Here is a 19,935-nt window from a genome sequence, read left to right on the forward strand (position 1 = left end):
TATATATATATATATATATATATGCACACACACACACATATACATACAACTGTAAAACTTCACAGTTCAAACAATCTGTATGCAGAAAGGTCGTGTTTTCATCTTACTTTCGGTTGATATATTTAAAATTCACACTTAATTTCCACCAGGTCGATTACTAATAGTGCAGTAGTAGTGCAGACCATTTAATGGGCTGCTGTTCATTTCAGGACTCGGTTTAAACCTGGGGTTAGCTGTTACCTAACCTCCACCTGTGCTCGCTGGTCTTAGGCTGCAGATCAGCAAAGCGCAACCTGTAGTGAGTGAGTGTGTGAGTGTATTAGAATAGAAAAGGTCTGACGAGTTGGGGGTTAAGAGGTTTATTTAAGGTTAGTCCTACGGGAGCTGGGAGACAGAAATAGGGGGAAGGGGGGAGAAGTCTGTTTAAATCTATATATGCCCTGGGTCTAACTGTAGTGGTAAGTTTGGTGAGGGGATGCACACCATGTGTTTATGTCATCATCTATCAGATCATGCATTATTTCATGATCTCATTTGATGTTATTGCATTTGCTACATGTTATAAATGCTATTAATAGACTGGAGATGTGGATTGGTGAAGAAAGACATTGCTTATTTTGACGTTTAAAGACGTTCTAATCACACTGAGCACCTGTCCGCCAGGTTCAACCTGTTCATGTCAGTTTGGAAATGTTGGGCAGGTCACTGTAGCTGTAGCAGAAGCAGTGTCAGGACCAAAGTCCTGACACGTCGTCACTTGTCGATTTTTCTGTTTGGGCCGAACCAGTTTGGCAATCATCCACATCCAGTAGTGGCGGCTGAGCATGTTGAATCAGCAAAAGCGATTGGTTGGCTGTAAGCAAACCAATGACATTATTATCTACTACAATTTTATTTGCTTAATATTTCTCATCTTCTGCACGTATTCACCAGTGGCAGTGGTGACTCAACGGTTAAGGCTTTCATACTCATCAGAAGGTTGGGGGTTTAAGCTCCAGCACCACCAAGCTGCCTCGTTTGGGCCCTTGAGCAAGGCCCTCAACCATCTCTGGTCCAGTTGCGCTGTATCATGGCTGACCCTGCACTCTGACCCCAACTCCTAACAAGCTGTTTTATGCAAAGGAAAAAAATTCACTGTGCTTTAATGTATATGTGACAAATAAAAGCTAAAAGTCCATTTTAGAGATGTGTGAGGACTGTTTTTATATCCGCCCCGGAATTCTGACCAATCCTGTCCACTCTTGCAATGATTATTTTCTATTTGCGCCTGCCTACATTATTTTGTAATGAACTTGTATCAACCAGTTGCACTACTGCGACCCTGACCAGGATAAAGCAGATATTGAAGATGTATGAATAAGGTAAACGTGTTGTACCATGCAGGCACCCAGTACACTAACATGTCAATCAACGTGGCCTGTCTTTGCTTTGAAAGTTTCATATGTATTGTCCGCATGAAAGTTAAAAACCGCTCTCTGCCACAACGTTTTCTTTGGTCCCCCGGGATCTGGTCCTTATGCACACCTCTAGGCTGTGTCCCAAGCCATGTGCTACTGACTTATTAAGGTCACTACCAGAACAGCTTTAATACACATTGACACAAATCTCTATAACTGTACTGGAGGGATAAACATAGTCCTGAAAGATGGGCAGTGGTGGCTCAACAGTTAAGGCTCTTAGTTACTGATCAGAAGGTCGGGGGTTCAAGCCCCAGGACTGCCAAGCTGCCACTGTTGGGTCCTTGAGTAAAGTCTTTAATCCTCTCTGCCCCAGGGGTGCCGTATCATGGCTGACCCCAACTTTCTAACAAGCTGGGATTTGTGACCAATAACGGCTTCTTCTTCATATTCCCTCAGTTGGTATATTGACGATGGGGGTGGAGAGAGCCACTTGTCAAAAATCTCCAGTAAGGTTGGGATCTAGTGACTGTCAAGGCCGTAACATATCTGCCCCAGGGGTTCAAACCATTCAGTGAGACCTCATGCCGTGTAGATAGGAGCGGACTCATCCTGGTAGCACCATCATGATTTGAACAGGGTGAAACGCGTAGGCAGGTGTTTAGAATGGAGGACTTGGTAGATTTTCAGTAACAAGACAAGCTACTTTTGTGTCTTCAGGACAGACTGGTGATGGAATGACTGTTAATGGCTGCTGCAGCGAAAGTGCTAACAGGAACGAACTTGTTTCATGGATTTTACACAACATTCAAGTAACTCTAAATGAATAAAACAAAATCCTCATGACAGATTCAGTACTACTACAGTACGTTTCCTTTCCCCAAACTGTGCTCTTGCTCCGTCGTGGTTTCAGTCTGACCGAGTGACATTATAAAGTGGGGCTTTATGTGCTGCTTGCTCATGTGTGTAAACTGCTCATGAGCTGAAACATGCTCAGTAGGCGAACGTCCCCCAGTCTGGCACCTGTTGGGTCACCGGCTGTTAGTTTCGAGTTAGAGGAATTGTAAGTAATGTTACAGTTCTTTGTTAAAGGAATAGCTGCATGGAGTTTTATTTTCTATAACGGACAGAAGTTCTGGCATCAAGGCAAACTTATACTTATGCACTCATTTATATACCTTATTCTTCTATCGCGACATCTAATTCACAGAGACTTGTACAGTTGATACGATAAAACAAATTTAATAATAAAAGGATTGAAAAACATGGTTCTTGATATCATAAAGCTTTAGGGACATATTTAGTGTTTTTTGGGAGGGATGCTTTGTTTGTTTTGCTGGCTTTTTTTTTTTTAATATCAAGAGAGAGCGAGAGAAGAAAGAGAGGCTAGATAGGGAACAACTCTTTATATCTGCTGTAATGTAAGTGCTAACAGGAACTAACTTGTTTTGCAGACGTTCCAGAGAACTGAAAAAAATAGTAGGATTTGCCTTTGTTCAAATAAAGAAATATGATCATTATTATATGGTTATAAATACGATAATTAACAATAAGTGTAATATAAAAACTGAGTAAGTAATTGTTGTGATATAAGAGGATTAAACCACTTGAGGTCATGCTTTTATTAGAAAATAATCAACTCCAGGGTGGTGGGGTGGTGATGGGCCGCATCAAACCACTTCATTGTTGACTATTTCTATATATATATATTTAAAAAAAAAAAAAAAAACCTAGTGTTTTATTCCTTGCTTATCACCATTGCTTAGCATTATCACATCCAAAATGTTGATGTTGTTTAGGACACAGTGTAACTTAAAATATTTTATAAACATAAACAAATCTTCACTGTGTAGCTATGTGGTAGTTGTTTCGTGGTTTATTTGTTTGTTTGGTGCGGCCACCTATAATCCTTAGTGCAGAATTGTTCTGCCCTGTAAGCGTCCGCTTCCCAGAGTCTGAAGGCAGAGTTGTTCAGAAGCCTGTCATGTATGCAGGTGATAATATATTTAGTTCCACTGTCCACTAAAAATGTGTTACAGGGACTGAACTGTACAGCTTCGTTTAGAAAATGGTTTGTTAAAATATAAGGTTATGTAGCTTAATGTGTCATTCAAAGTGAAAATATTGGATTTGTGCATAGGGCTGGGCGATATATCGATATAATATTGATATCGTGATAAACGATTATACGATACACTTTTCTGCGATTTCATTGGTATGGTGATGTATTTTTTTTTTTTACGCTTTAAATAATTACATATTAAATGATACTGAATGGATGCCACTAATTTTTTTTTCACTTAATCTTCTTTGTCTTTGTAGGCATTAAAGAAAAATATCGTCAAACTCATTTTAACGAGTTTTTGTCTATTGCAGATATTTTGTTAGCTGAATTATATATCGTGATACGCATCGTGTATCGTAGAAACGTCCTCAAGTATCATGATATATTTTTGTCATTTCGCCCAGCCCTGTTTGGGCATGTATTTAAGGAAAAGATTCTGTTATGAGATAGACGTCCACATTAGACCAGCTACATTAGTCTCGTAGCCGTAGTGCAGAACTAAATAAGCAAAACTTCGGGCGTGAAATTTCTTTTTCTTTCTTTACTTATTGATCCCATTCAAAGGAAACTGAGCAATGTTTAAATGTGATGTTTGGATATAGCAATATGACAATGTTCCTGTCCTGATTGTAAGACAGAAGGTGATTGGTTGGTAGGGCGAGAGCGTGCTACGATTAGTCAGTGCAATGTGGCGGTTATCCGATTGCCTTGAGTAGACAGTGGGTGGAGTCCAACTATTTGTGGATTTGTGTGCACTCGGCAATCCACAAATGCACAGGATGCGATCCACAAATGAATAGTGTTTGTGACATAAAAACATATATATATACTACTAACATATATTTGCGGATCTCATTCGATGCATTCGTGAATTTGTTTAATTTTTGTAAATCTCACTACATTTGTGGATCGTAATCTATTTCTTTTGGTAATATCAAACAATTCTAACCCCATACTACTGCCTCAGCACTTATAGCAGAAACAATGCCCATGGTGATAACAGCACACATCTACAGGCTTCTGTATGGCTTCTGTATACTTTAGTTGTGTGTGTGTAAGAGCTTACATTGAATCTACAGCCGCTTTCCAGTAAACACAGATACAAAATAATGGTGACCTCCAACTCTTCAGGTCTCAGAAGTGTGACAAGACACTTTGTCCTCTGTTTAGCTCCAAAGCAGGAGTTTAACTACCCATCGATCTCCCATCCATTACTGCGCTTCAGCACCGTCAGCCTGCTAACATCAAAGAGCTGCATATCAAAGACAGTAGAAAGCTGAACTCTACCTTTTTCTCTCCTTCTGCTTCTGTCCCTGTATTACCCTGTGTGTCTGTATAACACACACACCCACACTCATTTCTTTCCTTTCGCACTGAAACCTTTGATGGCATCATCAGTAATTCAGGATGACCTTTTGAAATATGAATGTGTATGTGTGTGTGTGTGTTAACTCTAGGGTGTGGCATATGCATTATGTGTGTGTAGGCGTTCTCAGACCAGGCTTTTGTTGTTGGGAAAGCTACAGTTAGACTGGTGTAGCCGATAATGTAGTTACATTGAAAAACCCCCACTGTACATATGTAACTCAGACGTCATCATATGATAAGCTTTGTGGGATAAATACAGAACACCGTATCTCAGGGTGTTTGGAGATAAATATAAATTTGCAATGCAATTCGTACTGTTAATAAGTTTCATGTCTGGGCTGCTAAGATAAAGCATGTCTATCGATGAACTCACTAAAATATTCTGAAGAAGGTCTGTACGTATACAGTATGTAGTCAGATTAGCATTCACCAACCACAGGTTTTATCTTATTACTCAGTAGCCTATGAGATTATCTCATTTACTCACCACTAACTACATCACGCAGAACTGTTTAATGACTTTTAAATATCAGATTTCGTGAATTTGACTGAATTGAGTCCAGCGATCAAGCTCGTTGTGTCATGCTGTTCAAAAAAAAAAATGCTTTCCTGAGCAAATTTGCAGAGAGCCAATAAGATTCCAGCCTTCAAGATCCTGAAGCTTGTGGCCAGAAAAGTGAACAAAACACTGGGCGATATATCACTCATTATAATATCAATACCGTGATAAAAGATTACACGATACACTTTTTTACGTTGAATGGAATGAAATGGATGCCGTTGATTTGACGTGATTTAATAAAAAAAAAAAACAACTTTTGTTTATACCGTTTATTTTACTAGTGTTTCGCAGACAATTTGTTAGCTAAATTATATATCGTGATACACGTCGTGTATTGTAGAAATGTCCTCAAGTGTCGTTATATGATATTTTTGTCACATCGCCGTCTGAGACTAGTGTGTCCATGACACCCTGTGTATAGTATATGACAGTATACTGTCATATAGACATAGACATGATGTATATAGTATATAGACATAGAAAAGCATAGATGACGCATGATTAAAATTCTAAAGTACGCATGTAATACACTCTGTCTCAACGATGACTTGAGATTGATATTTTTTTGGTCCAGTGATTTCTGGATTTCGTTTTCAGTTATCAGACAAGGCTTTTTCATTTTCATTACAGATCAGTGCTACAGATGAGTAGAGGAGGAAGGGGGAAGGGTTGACTGTTGTGCCATGTCCTGTATGGGTGTGGACCCTATTTGAAGCATGTGTGTGAAAGGTGGGGATTTAAAACCTTAGGAAGTTGCAATCAACCACAACATTTACAGTTTTTGGAGACGTAGTATTATTAACCCTTTGTAGGGGTTGGAACGTGTGGGAAGTCTCGCTTGCATTCTGAAACATAACAAAGCGAACAATTTTACACCGGACAATGGGTACAATAGCAAATCTGTGGTCCCGTATTGTGTGGTTACTTCCTGTATTGTATTACGGAATCCGTACTGAATTTGGTTATTATGTGAGCTGAACTGTGGCATGTGGGCGGATCTATAAATTGTGCACTATTGACTATTGATTGGCCAAACATAATTATTAGTGTAGTGATTAATGTTAATAGTGTAGTGACTCTCTACGAGAGTTTTTGTTGGCTTTAGGAGGCACACCATATCACAATTGTATGATGTATATATTTTTTTATTTGCTTTTATTTATCTATCGAGTTTCCTCTTATAGTTAACGCCATTTTACATTTATTACCCATGTAATATAACTACCTCATTGTAAAACCTGCCATGTCCAAGCTGAATTCCAAGTAGCTTTAATGATATAACCTAACAGCTTGTACAGCTGTACTCAACTACCAATTGTTGGCACCCCGGGCCTTATTTGGGTCGTTCTGCACCATTATGGCAATCCAACACAATCACTGGGTCTCATGATCAATAGTTAGACAAGTGACAGCGCCATGCACATATTAATTAATCAATTAGGAAATTTCAAGTAGTAATTTACTACTCCTGGCCATCACTACATCACTGGCCATCACCCCACAACCTCCTCAGGACTCCTCCTTTTGAATGTTTTGGGGTGCCCGTGTTCAGCATTGAATTTATTCGTGATGTCACCCTCCACAGTAGTGGTTAATTGATCATATGAAAGTAGACACTCCGGGTATTAAGAATTTACAGTTTTTCAGCAAATGTATTTCTTTTGGGGTTTTTTTTAATACAGCCTACAAGGTATAAATGCTATCATTTTGTTGTGGCAGTTGTATACGGTGTTTTAGTATCAAAAAAGCGTTAGTTGTGCTGTCTGATTTATCTCTGTACCAGTGTTATAGTGGAGAGGTGTGAATTAGTTGCCCAGTTGGGGGCTCACATTCCTCCCCTCAGTTAAACACAGAGTCACGATACTCTACACACAGAAACCCAACAGCGTCCGGACTCATCTTATAACAGACTTGCAGTGAGAAAAGAATTCGTTTGCTTATACCGATTGAAAACGTGTGATAAGTCGATTTCTATTCCAAAGGTGGAGTGAAACACCAGTGTACTTTCAAGCAAGGGTTACACACAGTAAACCCAGCAGACTTTTAGTTACATTAATGTTGTGGAATGTCTGAGAAAACAAGTTAGTTCCTATTATCGTTTATGCTGTAGCAGCTATAAACAGTCGTTTCTTCACCAGCCTCACTCCTTCTTAAGGTTACAAAAATGAAGTTGGTCATGTTTCTGCAAAACCCAAAACATCCAAAAAGACTTTCCCATGGCAGAGCCTGCTGACTGTTACAAAGCACTGACACTCGAGACTCCCTTCATTAATATGAAATAAATCTCCTTGCAGAAAACTTCACCAACCTCAATCGACGATCAAGTCTTTGTGTAAGTTGTCACTATAGAAATAATAACACGTTACATTACAGTACGTATTACAACGGCATTGATATAAATCTGCCGGAACTGCTGTCAGAGCTGCTGTTATAGAAAATGAATCAATACTTTCTGACCAATCAGAATCGAGCATTCACCAGAGCTGTTGGATAAAACCAAATATGAAGCACTGAAGGCTTAAAAGTCTGTTTTAAAGAGCAACATCAATGTTAAAATGTGCTGGTATTTTTGGTGAAACCTAAACTATTCTCTCTTATAAGATGAATTAGTTGGGTGCAATTGCAAGTCATGTAGGCTTGGACTATGAATTGAACATTTGTACCCTTCTTTTGCAATATAAAATTGAGATTCCTTTTTTGTTTCTTCAGAAACATGCAAATGTGTTCGAAAGGGTTTCAGTTTTTTCTCTCGATGGTGACTTATTGCATTTGGTTACACTGCATAGAAAGAGTGCTTACTCATCACTGTGGTTTAGATATGAGGAAAGGATCTGACATTTCCTCTCAGTTACCCGTGTACATGTGTGTGTGTGTGTGTGTGTGTGTGTGTGTGTGTGTGCGCGTAAGCTGCTGTGACCCAAAACTTTAGTCTTTACCCCTTTTTCTGATGCCGGTTTTTGCCTCCAGGTTCTCAAATAGAGAACTGGATTGTTTTATTTCATCTGATTTCTTTTATTTTTTATTTCGTAAATTTTTTTTATTAGCAGTTTTTTAGAAAGGGAAGTATTGTGTAGTACTGTTGTTCTCCTGGATTGCGCTACACTCTGGTGTGTTGAGTAAATGAGGATGGATTTTAAGGGTCCTGGAACTACTCCAACCATCTAGTTTTGTGCGAGTATCGCTAAGTGTGAATGATTTCAAATCAAAATGATATCCTCATGAGATTACAGAAATTGATGAACGGTTAGGCAATTATAGTTAGTAAAAGATTTATTCTGGTCAAGGTTGTGGTGGATCCAGAGCTTATCGCAGGAACACTGGGTGTACAGCGGGAATATAATCTGGAAAAGCTTGAATTTAATCCAATTTGGAATTGGAACCAGAGAAATGCGCCTTAACGTCGGTCTGATTAAAGTCATAGAGATGTAAAAGTTTAGTTCCCGGTCGTTATATCAAATATCTTCACTTCTGCTTTCTCCAAATCAGTATTAATCACTCAGAAACTTTTCTCTCTCTCTCTCTCTCACACACACACACATTCACACTTTGTAGTACAGCAGCTATAATTCAAGAATCCAAGTTCGAACACTGCCAACTTCAAACCTACCTCAAACTTATTTACATGATTGAACTGTCTAGATTACGAAGCTGGCTGGTGCACATCTGTTTTTCTAGAGAGGAGAAAGAGGAAAAGAAAATAGGATCGAACTACAGAAACTTGGCCTTTCTCTCCTTCCACCTGTTCTTTGGTCCAGATGTTAGCGACAGGTGGAAAGCTCGTTCAGCTTAGGGACAATACCAGGCCTTTTCTTTTGACTGAGTCACACACTCTCTCTCACACACACACACACACACTCATAGATACATGCAAATGGAGTCAAAAATTCAGGGACAGTGACGTCCTTATGCAAATGTGCATAGGATTCAGGCCCCCCCCCCCCCCCCCCCCCCCCCCACACACACACACACACACACACACACACACACACATACATACATACATACAAAGCACTATGAAATCTTGGCACATGATTTGCATCCTATTTTGTGGTTACATTTGATTCCCTATACGAAACTCATAAAATGCAATGGACTGTGTTAGGTTGCCAGTTATTTACCAGCAAATTAGGAGATAATGTTCAGTGTTGAACTCCTAAAGGCTCCTTTATGAAAGTTTTTAGTTTCTCTTTTACTTTGCATCCTGAGCCAACCCTGATCTTTTTTTTTACCCCCACTTTAATTATTGTAAAATTCATTTTAAAGCTATTGCTGTCCTCATGCAGCATTTTGCATTATTATCATCTGTCAGTTATGAATTTGAATGGAGGAAATAATTCAAAGAAATTTGCCAGTGAGCATCATACAAGTTTACAACAGATAAAAAAAATTAAATAAATCATCGGATAAAAAAATTCGTCTTATTTCTTCAGATACTGTATCAGTCCAGCACTGTAGGACAAGACTGGTCTGATGAATGTCCTTTTTTTCATGCTATTGTATCCATTATATTAACACTTTTATCATGTTTTAGTAATAATTCTAAGCCTGAGGATTGATGGTTTAATTCAGTCATAATGAAGCAATGAGCCTATAAAGGGCGTTCCTCTATACGTGACACCACTTCCTGGTGAATTGTGGTTTCAAAGCCTTCTTCCTTTCTCAGATTACGGCCACACTCCTGTGTACAGATTAGGGCAGTGATTGGGCAGTGATTGCATTTCAGTGTGACATGACTACAACGGTTCGATTCCCGGCCCACGTGACTCCACATGCCGAAGTGTCCTTGGGCAAGACACTGAACCCTAAGTTGCTCCCGATGGCTACCGTTGGTGTGTGTGTGAATGGGTGAATGAGACACAGTGTAAAGCGCTTTGGATAAAAGCGCTATATAAGTGCAGACCATTTTTATTGTAGACATGGACGCTAAAATCATAAAAATATGAATAGTGAGCACTTGAGCATACACATTTGTTCATGTGACCTGTCCAAACTGATGGCATAAATGCAAGCCATAATGTTTTATTACTCTTTATACCACAGCAAGTTGCTAACAAGGGCATTTTTGATGATCAAAGAATGACCTATTGCACGGGGGGCACAGTGACTTAGTGGCTAGCATGTTTGTTCGCACCTCTGCGGTTGGGGGTTTGAATCCCGCCACTATTAAGCCTTGTTCACACCGGGAAGATTTTCACAGTGCGAAAAACGGTCCATTTAACACCCCAATAGCTGTCAGTGAGAGTGTTCACACCCAGTCGTACAACGTGTGGCGTCAAAGCGTCAAATCTTTCTCATGTCGAGGGGTTAGTTTTGATTTTTTTGTTTGTTTGTTTTTTTGATGCGTAGCGTTAGATGAGTAAAATAACATGATCTGTGTCTTCCCATAAGTATGTGAATGCTATTGCTGTGACTTTGATATAATTCAAATCATTACTTATTTAAAAAGTGTATACTGTTTAAAATGAGAACTTCAAGGATTTAGCTTTACGGTGCACCTATTATGTTTTTTTTTTTCCAAATATGACCTTTCTTTTAGTTATATAGAGCTGTTTGTGAATGTAAAAACATCTGCAAAGTTTCAAAAATCAAAGCGCACGATAAACGGAGTTTTTGACTCCCAAAAGAAGGAATCGATTCTGAACAGCTGAAACGAGTCGTTAGTGATTCCAAACTTTACTTCCTGTATAAACCTATGTAGGTTTGTAAAAAAAAAACCCCCCGACTCTGGTCTACATCGGCTGCTCGCTGACAGATGGAGCTGAAACTCCTTACGTTAGTGGGCGTTTCCTTTTCGACACGCACTGACAGCGGTAGACCAATCACAACAGACTGGGACATCTCACCAATCAGAGCAGAGTATGCTCTCTGAAAGGAGGAGTTTAGAATGAATCCTTTAGAACGGATCATTTAACGAGTCGTTTGTGACACTGAGTCAAAAAGGTAATGCTGCAACTAAAATATGAGCACATTAAAGTGTTTTTTGACCTTGGATGCATGTATATTTATTGCATGCAACCTTTAAAACAAAATTAGGCACGTTTCAAAACCATAATAGGTGCGCTTTAATGAAGTATGTGTTGCAGTGGCCAAATCACCAAATACCTTACATTTCAGAAAACTGCATACATGCTTTTGCGAGTTCACAAAAAATGTGTGAACGGTGTAAAGACTGACTCTCTTCTTCTCCTCATTGATAAGCATGTGTCAGAAACGGAAAGTTGTGCAGCGCCACCTTGTGTACCGGTGTATTTCTGCTTTTCAGAAGCGCCATCTACGGTCAGGGAGTGAATTTACACAAAAAACGTGCTGAGAAAATCGTCCCGGTGTGAACAGGCCTTTACAAAGCACTCACACTGGACACTCCATAAATGGTAAATAAAGATCACCGTACAGAAAGCTTTACCATATTAATGTTTTTTTTTTCTTGTTCTCTCCCAGGCAAAGAGGCGGTTGGATTTGGAGGATCCCCTCTATCTCCCAGATTTCCGCACACCCAAAGGAAAAGGGAACACGCCCTTGGCAAGGCTGTCCAGCCCAAGGAGTGAGTGAGAGAGAGAGATTGTGCTCTAAATAACTGGTGATATGAATGATATACAGCATATTGTGCTATCATGTAAAAGCACTGATTGGCCTCACACCTCCAGCGTTGGGGGTTCGATTCCCACTGCTGCCCTGTGTGCGTGGAGTTTGCGTGTTCTCTGCGTGCTGCGGGGGTTTCCTCCTGGTGCTCTGGTTTCCTCCCCCAGTCCAAAGACCTGCATGGTAGGCTGATTGGCATGTCTAAAGTGTCCATAGTGTATGAATGGGTATGTGAGTGTACCCTGTGATGGATTGGCACCCTGTCCAGGGTCCCTGCCTCATGCTCCCTGGGATAGGCTCCAGGTGGTATGGATGGATGGATGGATGTTGCCACTATAAATTTTACCCTCTGTCACATTAGTGCAAAAGGCAAATATTTCTGATTCCCACAGGATTCTCACACGCAATAAAACAATCTTCCAATATTGTTTCATTTCACAAGACTTTTAGGCATTTCAGGCTTAGTATGAACTTTAGGTCCAAAGTGCATTTATTTTTTTTTTTATTCCTGTCCTCACCATGACCCCTCGTACCCTAGACCTAGATAAAGCTGTACTGCAGATGAATAAATAAATGATTCTTGTCCTCTTCATCACACAGCACCAAAGTCTCCAGGCGAACGAACGCGCTACGACACCTCCCTCGGACTGCTCACTAAGAAGTTTGTGGGGCTGCTGAGCGAGTCAGCAGATGGCGTTCTGGACCTGAACTGGGCCACCGAAGTCCTGGAGGTGCAGAAAAGGAGGATCTACGACATCACCAACGTGCTGGAGGGAGTTCAGCTCATCCGCAAAAAATCCAAAAACCACATTCAGTGGCTGTAAGTGTGTTCAGCCCACAGCACACTGTTAAAAAAACAAAAAAACAAAACTATCCATATATGTCAGTGTTAATAAAACATCAGGGATGGGGAGAGTGATTATAAAGATCACTTAAAACATGACATGAAACTGAATAAACAGCATATATTTAGAACAGTTTCCCAGATCACATAATTGAATACTTTAGTAAACATCGCACTGTATGTAATTTAGGACATCATTCTGCACTTGATTATCTCGCATCCCAAACCTCCTTTGAATTGCCGGGGTGATCTTAAAGATTGTCCTTAGGTCTGCATGGGACTAATCCCACTCTCACCCACTGCCAAAGAGATGACCAATCATGTGTATTCCCCAAAAAAATCATGACGAATTCCACCCACAAAGAAAGAAATTGTGGCCAATTCTGTTCATTCTCAAAGGAATTATTACCAATCCCGTCCACTCGCAAAGGAATTACCAATCCCGTCCACTCCCAAAGGAATTATAATCAACATCGTCCACTCCCAAAGGAATTATAATCAATCCCGTCCACTCCCAAAGGAATTATAATCAACCCCGTCCACTCCCAAAGGAATTATAATCAACCCCGTCCACTCCCACAGGAATTATAATCAACCCCGTCCACTCCCACAGGAATTAAAATCAATTCCAACCACTCCCAAAGGAATTACCAATCCCGTCCACTCCCAAAGGAATTATAATCAACCCTGTCCACTCCCAAAGGAATTATAATCAACATCGTCCACTCCCAAAGGAATTATAATCAACCCCGTCCACTCCCACAGGAATTATAATCAATCCCGTCCACTCCCAAAGGAATTACCAATCCCGTCCACTCCCAAAGGAATTATAATCAACCCCGTCCACTCCCACAGGAATTATAATCAACCCCGTCCACTCCCACAGGAATTAAAATCAATTCCAACCACTCCCAAAGGAATTACCAATCCCGTCCATTCCCAAAGGAATTATAATCAACCCCGTCCACTCCCAAAGGAATTATAATCAATCCCGTCCACTCCCAAAGGAATTACCAATCCCGTCCACTCCCAAAAGAATTATAATCAATCCCGTCCACTCCTACAGAAATTATGACCAATCCCGTCCACTCCCAAAGAAATTATTACCAATTCCGTCCACTCCTGAAGGAAATATCACCAATCCCATCCTTTCCCACAGTTATTTTGTTTGTATCGTTATATAGGATATAGGATCATACTGAACATTCTGTATCATTACAACCCATTCTTTAGCTTTGTGTCTATATGACCACTATAATGATTTATAATCCCACAATCTGGTGTCACCCAGAAGAGGATGCATTCCCTTTTTAGTAGGTTTCTCTTAAGATCGTTTTTCCTTGTTACTGTCCTCTCTGGCTTGTTCATTAGGGATCTAAATCTACATCCCGATTTAGTTTTTTGTAAAACTGCCTCATGCCTCATTAGAAGCTGATGTTGCATGTTGGTGTGTTTTACGCCTAACAAACTGTTACATTTCTTATTGGAAAGGTCAGAGTGTTTTCTTAAAACGTGAACTTTATTGCTTGACGTTATTAACTAGTGTGTTGAACAAGGTTTTACTGTGTTATGTAGAAGAGCTACCACGTTTAAACCTGCTCTGGTTTAATGTTTTTGTTTCTGGATGTGTGTTTTAGGGTAACGGGAGTGTTTGAGGGCTCTGCGAGTGCTTCGGAACGGACGAATGCTCTGCAGAGAGAACTCGCTGAGTTGGACAGGAAGGAGAACGCACTGGATGACCTCATCCAGTCCAGCACCAATCAGCTGCGAGAGCTCACTGAAAACAAAGACAACCAACCATATCCTTTCAGCCCCATCTGTGTGTGTTTAAATATTATATGCAGACGCCCTTTTGTATGTATGTGAATGACTGAGTGTGTATTTGAGTCAGTTTATTTAAATCAGATAAATGTACATGCCATGCAGTCATTAGACCTTAACTCACACCCACATTTGGATATGTGACATATCAGGACATTCGGTCCATATCGAGCCTGCAGAAGCAGACAGTGATTGCAGTCAAAGCTCCTTCTGAGACCAAGCTGGAGGTCCCAGAGGTATCTGAGGTGAGTGTCAGGTCTTCATCTTAACCCTTCCTTTAGGTCTTCAACCAATCATCTTTCAACTCTTTCATCCTCCAGTTTAGAGCCGATCCCTGTCTCTCTTCTCCCAGGGTCTTAGTGCTAAGCCGATTACACTCCTTCCTCTGAAAGTAGTAGTGGGAGTAGAAAGAGCCTCCATCAAAAAACATTTCGGGATTCAATACAAATATCAGTGCCTCTCTTAATATACAGAACAAATACACGATAATGTCGTTATATTTGAGCTATGCAACTATGTTCATCGTGTGTGTGTGTGTGTGTGTGTGTGTAAGATCATTTAAAGTGCCATTCAATTCTCACTCAATCCTGTGTATTAAATATGATACATTCAGTCTTTTTATTTTTTTCTTTGTTGGCATCAGCAGGGGTCTATGCAGATCTACCTGAAGAGTAAAAACGGTGCTATCGAGGTGTATCTGTGTCCAGAGGAGGTGCTAGAGGATGAAAGCCCGGTAAAGTGTGGCTCTGCCAGGAAGGACCACTCATATGGGATCCCACACACGACTCACTCCAACACGCCGTCACGTCCAAGCACGCCTAAACAGCCACACGGCCTAGAAGGTAAGAGAGTGGCATTAATGATAATAATACAGCTAACATTGAGCACTATCAGACCGTGGTCCACATGAGGACCCTCTCTGGTCTGATTAGAGAACTGATATGACTTGTTGAAATAGTTTAAACAAATGTCTGGGGGTTTTTTTTCCCCTCCTCCACAGCTACACCATCTAAACCCCAGATCCTCAGTAACAGTAGCAGCTCCACCCTGATGGATGTAGAGGGCATTCTGGGGCTTCCTCCCAGCCTGCTGCAGATCACTGAAGATCAGCTCCCAGGCACGGCCTTGACCTCTGACCCTTCATTCGTCAGTTTCTCGCCACCTCTCGACCACGACGACTACCTCTGGGGGCTGGAGAACGGAGAGGGGGTTTCGGACTTTTTCGACAACTACGATCTGGGGGATCTACTCCAGAGCTGAGACCATATGTGAAAATGGTACAGTCCTCATGTGTGAAGCGGAACAGTTTTTAGCTGTACGTATAATGGGACGGTCCTCGTTTTTATGTTAAATATGGACTACTTTTTACTAGGTGCAGTTTGTGCTATGTTCGAAAATGTGATGAGCCAAGGAAAGGAAATGAGTCATGAGCCATTTTACCCAAAACATATCACGTTGTGAGTTTTTGTTTTTTTTAGAAATAGTGATATCAGGGTTTAAATCAGATCTAAAGCTTGAACATTTTGAAAACACAGAGGATCTCAGAAATAACTCCATGCACTTGCTGATACTCAAACACGCTGAATCACAGAGCTCCCCCTAGTGGAGCTAACCAGCCCTGTCTTTTACATGCTCCTGATTGGAATTATGTCTCAGATGTGAAAAGGATATCATCTGTAGGCTTTTACGACAAAATCTAATATTTCAATGAAATTATACCATGTGTCCCAATCCTCATTCTTCACATTTAGTTGTGTTTGCGCTAAAACACTCAGTTTAACCTCACAAAGTGCCTGTAAATGCACAAATTTGGTGTGTTCGAGCATGAAAAACACACAAAATGTGTGGCAGAAGTGAAATGACACAGATCAGGCCTGGGAAATGATGAACCTAATCTGAGGATAGGTTTAATCACACTAGAACGCCATCATTGATTTGCTATAGTTATAGTTAATTAGGTAGCTAGTTAATTAGTTCATTGTAATAGATATTTTCTGATAAAGCAAAGATATTTTTGTACCTTGTAATGTAATTTAGCCAAAAAGACACTGTAGGAAATTTTGGTTGGTACAATTGTTTAAATTTTTATAGTGTTTCCTGTAGATGAGCTGAACATGCATTGTTTTATTGTTTTCATTGATTTTGATTGTAAACTAAAACTCAGGAGTTTTTTTTTTTTTAATTTTTTTGATGACTTGTGATGTCCAAAGCTAAGCATTTGTATTGTTGTGAATTGTTTATTTAGATTTTTACTATTATTATTATTATCATCATTATTATGATGATGATGATGATGATGATGATGATGATGATTTTGCCACTAGAGGGCAGAAGTAGACCAGTATCACTCTGTTGTTCACATATTTCATATTGGTGCTTCTCATATCTAGTATGTTCTCAGAAAAAAAAGGGGTCCTAAACTGTACATTTCCTTGTTTCTGGGGTGCTACTCTTATCTTTTAGACCTTTAATACATACTTTTCATATAGAAATCTGGATGTAGTGGCTTAAAAAAAGATTTAAGGTATATATTTGAACAGTACTTACTGTATACTATATGCAATATGTACTATATGTATAATATATGCGGCATAAGATATGTACTAAATGTACAAAAGGTTAAGGGTACCACCCCACTGATGAGGAATGGTACTTGGGGTACCAGTACCATATTATATATATGTGTGTGTGTGTGTGTGTGTGTGTGTGTGTATATATACACATATACATATGTAAAAGACAATTTAACCGCCACTGAAGCCAGTATTTCATCTCTGAACAAAAACCCCAAAAAACTGTAGTGAGACATGTACACAATAAGAAATCTCACAGTCGTGCCTGTGAAGTCCAGATCTAGCCTAAACTCAGAGCTACATAATCCAGGCTAGCTCTCCAGCACTGTTCTTTCTACCTCTCAGGTTTGACGTGAGTGCGTTACCACTTAAACACAAAGGATATACAACGTTTTGGCAGCTGAAAGTTCATTGGAGTGATCCTTTTGTTTTTGTTCTAGAATTTCTGATCGCTTTCTATTCTTATTTATACACAAATGTTCACCGATCCATAAATCTGGATTAAAAGAGAAATCAGACCGTTCTGATTTTAACGACTTGTGAAAGGAAAAAAAAAAAAAAAAACAATCGCACCAGTTTCCTACTTATTGCAGATGCAGTCAATCAGCCGAGACTAATTTTCAGGCCTAAATGATCACACATGCTTCAAGTGACATTGTTAGGGTCGACTATTAGCAATAATAGTGTAATAAAATAAAATACGTAATAACAGAAATAAGTTTTTAAAATGATAATTGTTCACTGAAGTGGGATATCTACATCAATAAGTCATAGATTTTTTTTTTTTGACATGCACTTAAATAGTATGTATTGATCATATTACTGTATTAAATCTCCTTGTTTTATTTCACAGTATAACACTTATTTTACGGTATAATTTGAGGCGAGTGTGTGTTTAAATTGGTCATGAACAACATTATCCTCAGTGAGAAATTCGACATTTCGGCTGATCTACATTGATTTTTTTTTCTCCAAAGAATCCGTTTGGAATGTAGTCACAAATCGCCTTCCTGCAAGAACAACAAAGGCGGTGTTGTGTCTAATTTTTAACGTCATTCCTGCCCCACCAGTCCTAAAGGCAGAACCAGAACTAGTCTGGTGTGGGCAGATGAGCCAAGTCATGGCTCACTTTAAATGTGATTCAGCCTCGTCTCTCGCAGTGTGCTTAACACTGTTTCTAAAAGGTGATACAGTAGGCTGAAACGTTCAGTGACTCATTTAAAGAGGGCTGAAATTGTGCAGCAAATTCGATGTTTCAGCTTGATAGAGAAAGGCTGACATGGGTGTGATTTTAAGCTTTATTTAAGAATGCAACCTTAGACAGGATTTTATCTGTCGAAGTGATTAATATTTCCATAATTTATGTTATAAAACTGATTTTCGTGAACATTATTGATTCTCCAGTTTCAAAACCGAACCTAAGATTTGCCTATGTATGAATGTTTAGATGGTTTTCTTCCCCCCAGGGTTCCTTGTTTACTCGTCCCACATGTGGGACTAACGTCCTGTCCTAACAAACTTGAAATTTGTGTGCTTTTGAGCATGTGTGTGTGTGTGTGTGTGTGTTTGCATGATGAGGTAATAGGTAGCGAGTTTCATTTAGTAGTGAAATTGTTTAGTTGAATTTTATAGCATTCTTTGTAATATGCATTATATTTGCTGTCAGTTGAAGAGAATGATTTTGTATGTATATTGTATTTGACAGAAATAATTGTCTTGGTGTAACGTGTAAATAAGCATTTGTAAAAAAAAAAAAAAAAAAACAGGGAGCACTTAATGTTTTGTGGTGTGTGTGTGTGTGTGTGTGTGTTGTTTTGTTGTTTTTTTTTAAATAAATAAAACCCTGGCGTTCTGATGATGAATGTTTGTTTAACTTGATCGTTCTCAGTGGTAACGCCTCGTTATACCACAGCGCGTTAGAATTATCGAACCTAAATGGCTGGAAAGTGTTGATTGAAGCTCTGAAGGTAGTTCAAATGGAATTCAAATCACAAGTTTGTATTAATGCATGTATTAATGATCGATATGCTGAAGTTTTCTGCAAGATGTTTATTTAACGTTTAGTCTCCAGTGTCTGCGTTTTTTTTTAGCTAACGGTCAGTCCGCCATAGGAGAGTCTTCAGGACAGACGAGTTTGAGCGTTCTAGTTTGTCTATAACATGATAAGCTGCTTCAAAAAAAAAAAAAACTCTTATTAACTTAATAAGTGAAGCTTTTGACAATTTATAATGATACTTTATTAGTCACATATACATTACAGCACAGTGAAATTCTTTTCTTTGCATACCAGCATGTTGGGGTGAGAGCACAGGGTCAGCCATGATGCAGCGCCTCTGGAGCAGAGAGGGTTAAGGGCCTTGCTCAAGGGCCCAACAGTGGCAGCACTGGGGCTTGAACCTTGAACCCCGGCCTTCTGATCAGTAACCCAGAGCCTTAACCACCAAGCCACCACTGCGCCTATATTTATAGCTGCTATAATGTATATAAGTGATAACAAGAACTAACTTCTAACTAACTTGGATGTTCTACAAGAATAAAAAATAATAATAACAAAATAAATAATAAACAATTAATAATCCTAATAATCTATATTTTTAAAAAGTACAGTGTTCTTTAATGAATAAAAGTGGAATCGTTGGCAAGGTGCTGCGGTATAAAACACATCACAACATGTTATTGGAAAAGAATCAACTTCAGGACTGCTTCATGTCGTGCTACATCACACC

General features: G+C 39.5%; 1 protein-coding gene across 1 annotated transcript in view; it reads left to right on the plus strand.

Moving 5' to 3' along the window:
* Positions 1-19,064, plus strand: part of e2f2 (E2F transcription factor 2) — a 21,039-nt gene extending 1,975 nt beyond the window's left edge. The window contains exons 2-7 of the mRNA XM_017476944.3: positions 11,831-11,933; positions 12,572-12,791; positions 14,453-14,614; positions 14,767-14,881; positions 15,280-15,478; positions 15,637-19,064. Coding sequence (XP_017332433.1) covers positions 11,831-11,933; positions 12,572-12,791; positions 14,453-14,614; positions 14,767-14,881; positions 15,280-15,478; positions 15,637-15,896 — 1,059 coding nt within the window. The 3' untranslated portion in view covers positions 15,897-19,064. The remainder of the gene's footprint in view (positions 1-11,830; positions 11,934-12,571; positions 12,792-14,452; positions 14,615-14,766; positions 14,882-15,279; positions 15,479-15,636) is intronic.
* Positions 19,065-19,935: the final 871 nt, after the last annotated feature.

The sequence above is a fragment of the Ictalurus punctatus genome, chromosome 9 (genome assembly GCF_001660625.3).
Source record: "Ictalurus punctatus breed USDA103 chromosome 9, Coco_2.0, whole genome shotgun sequence".
In the NCBI taxonomy this organism is placed as follows: Eukaryota; Metazoa; Chordata; class Actinopteri; order Siluriformes; family Ictaluridae; genus Ictalurus; species Ictalurus punctatus.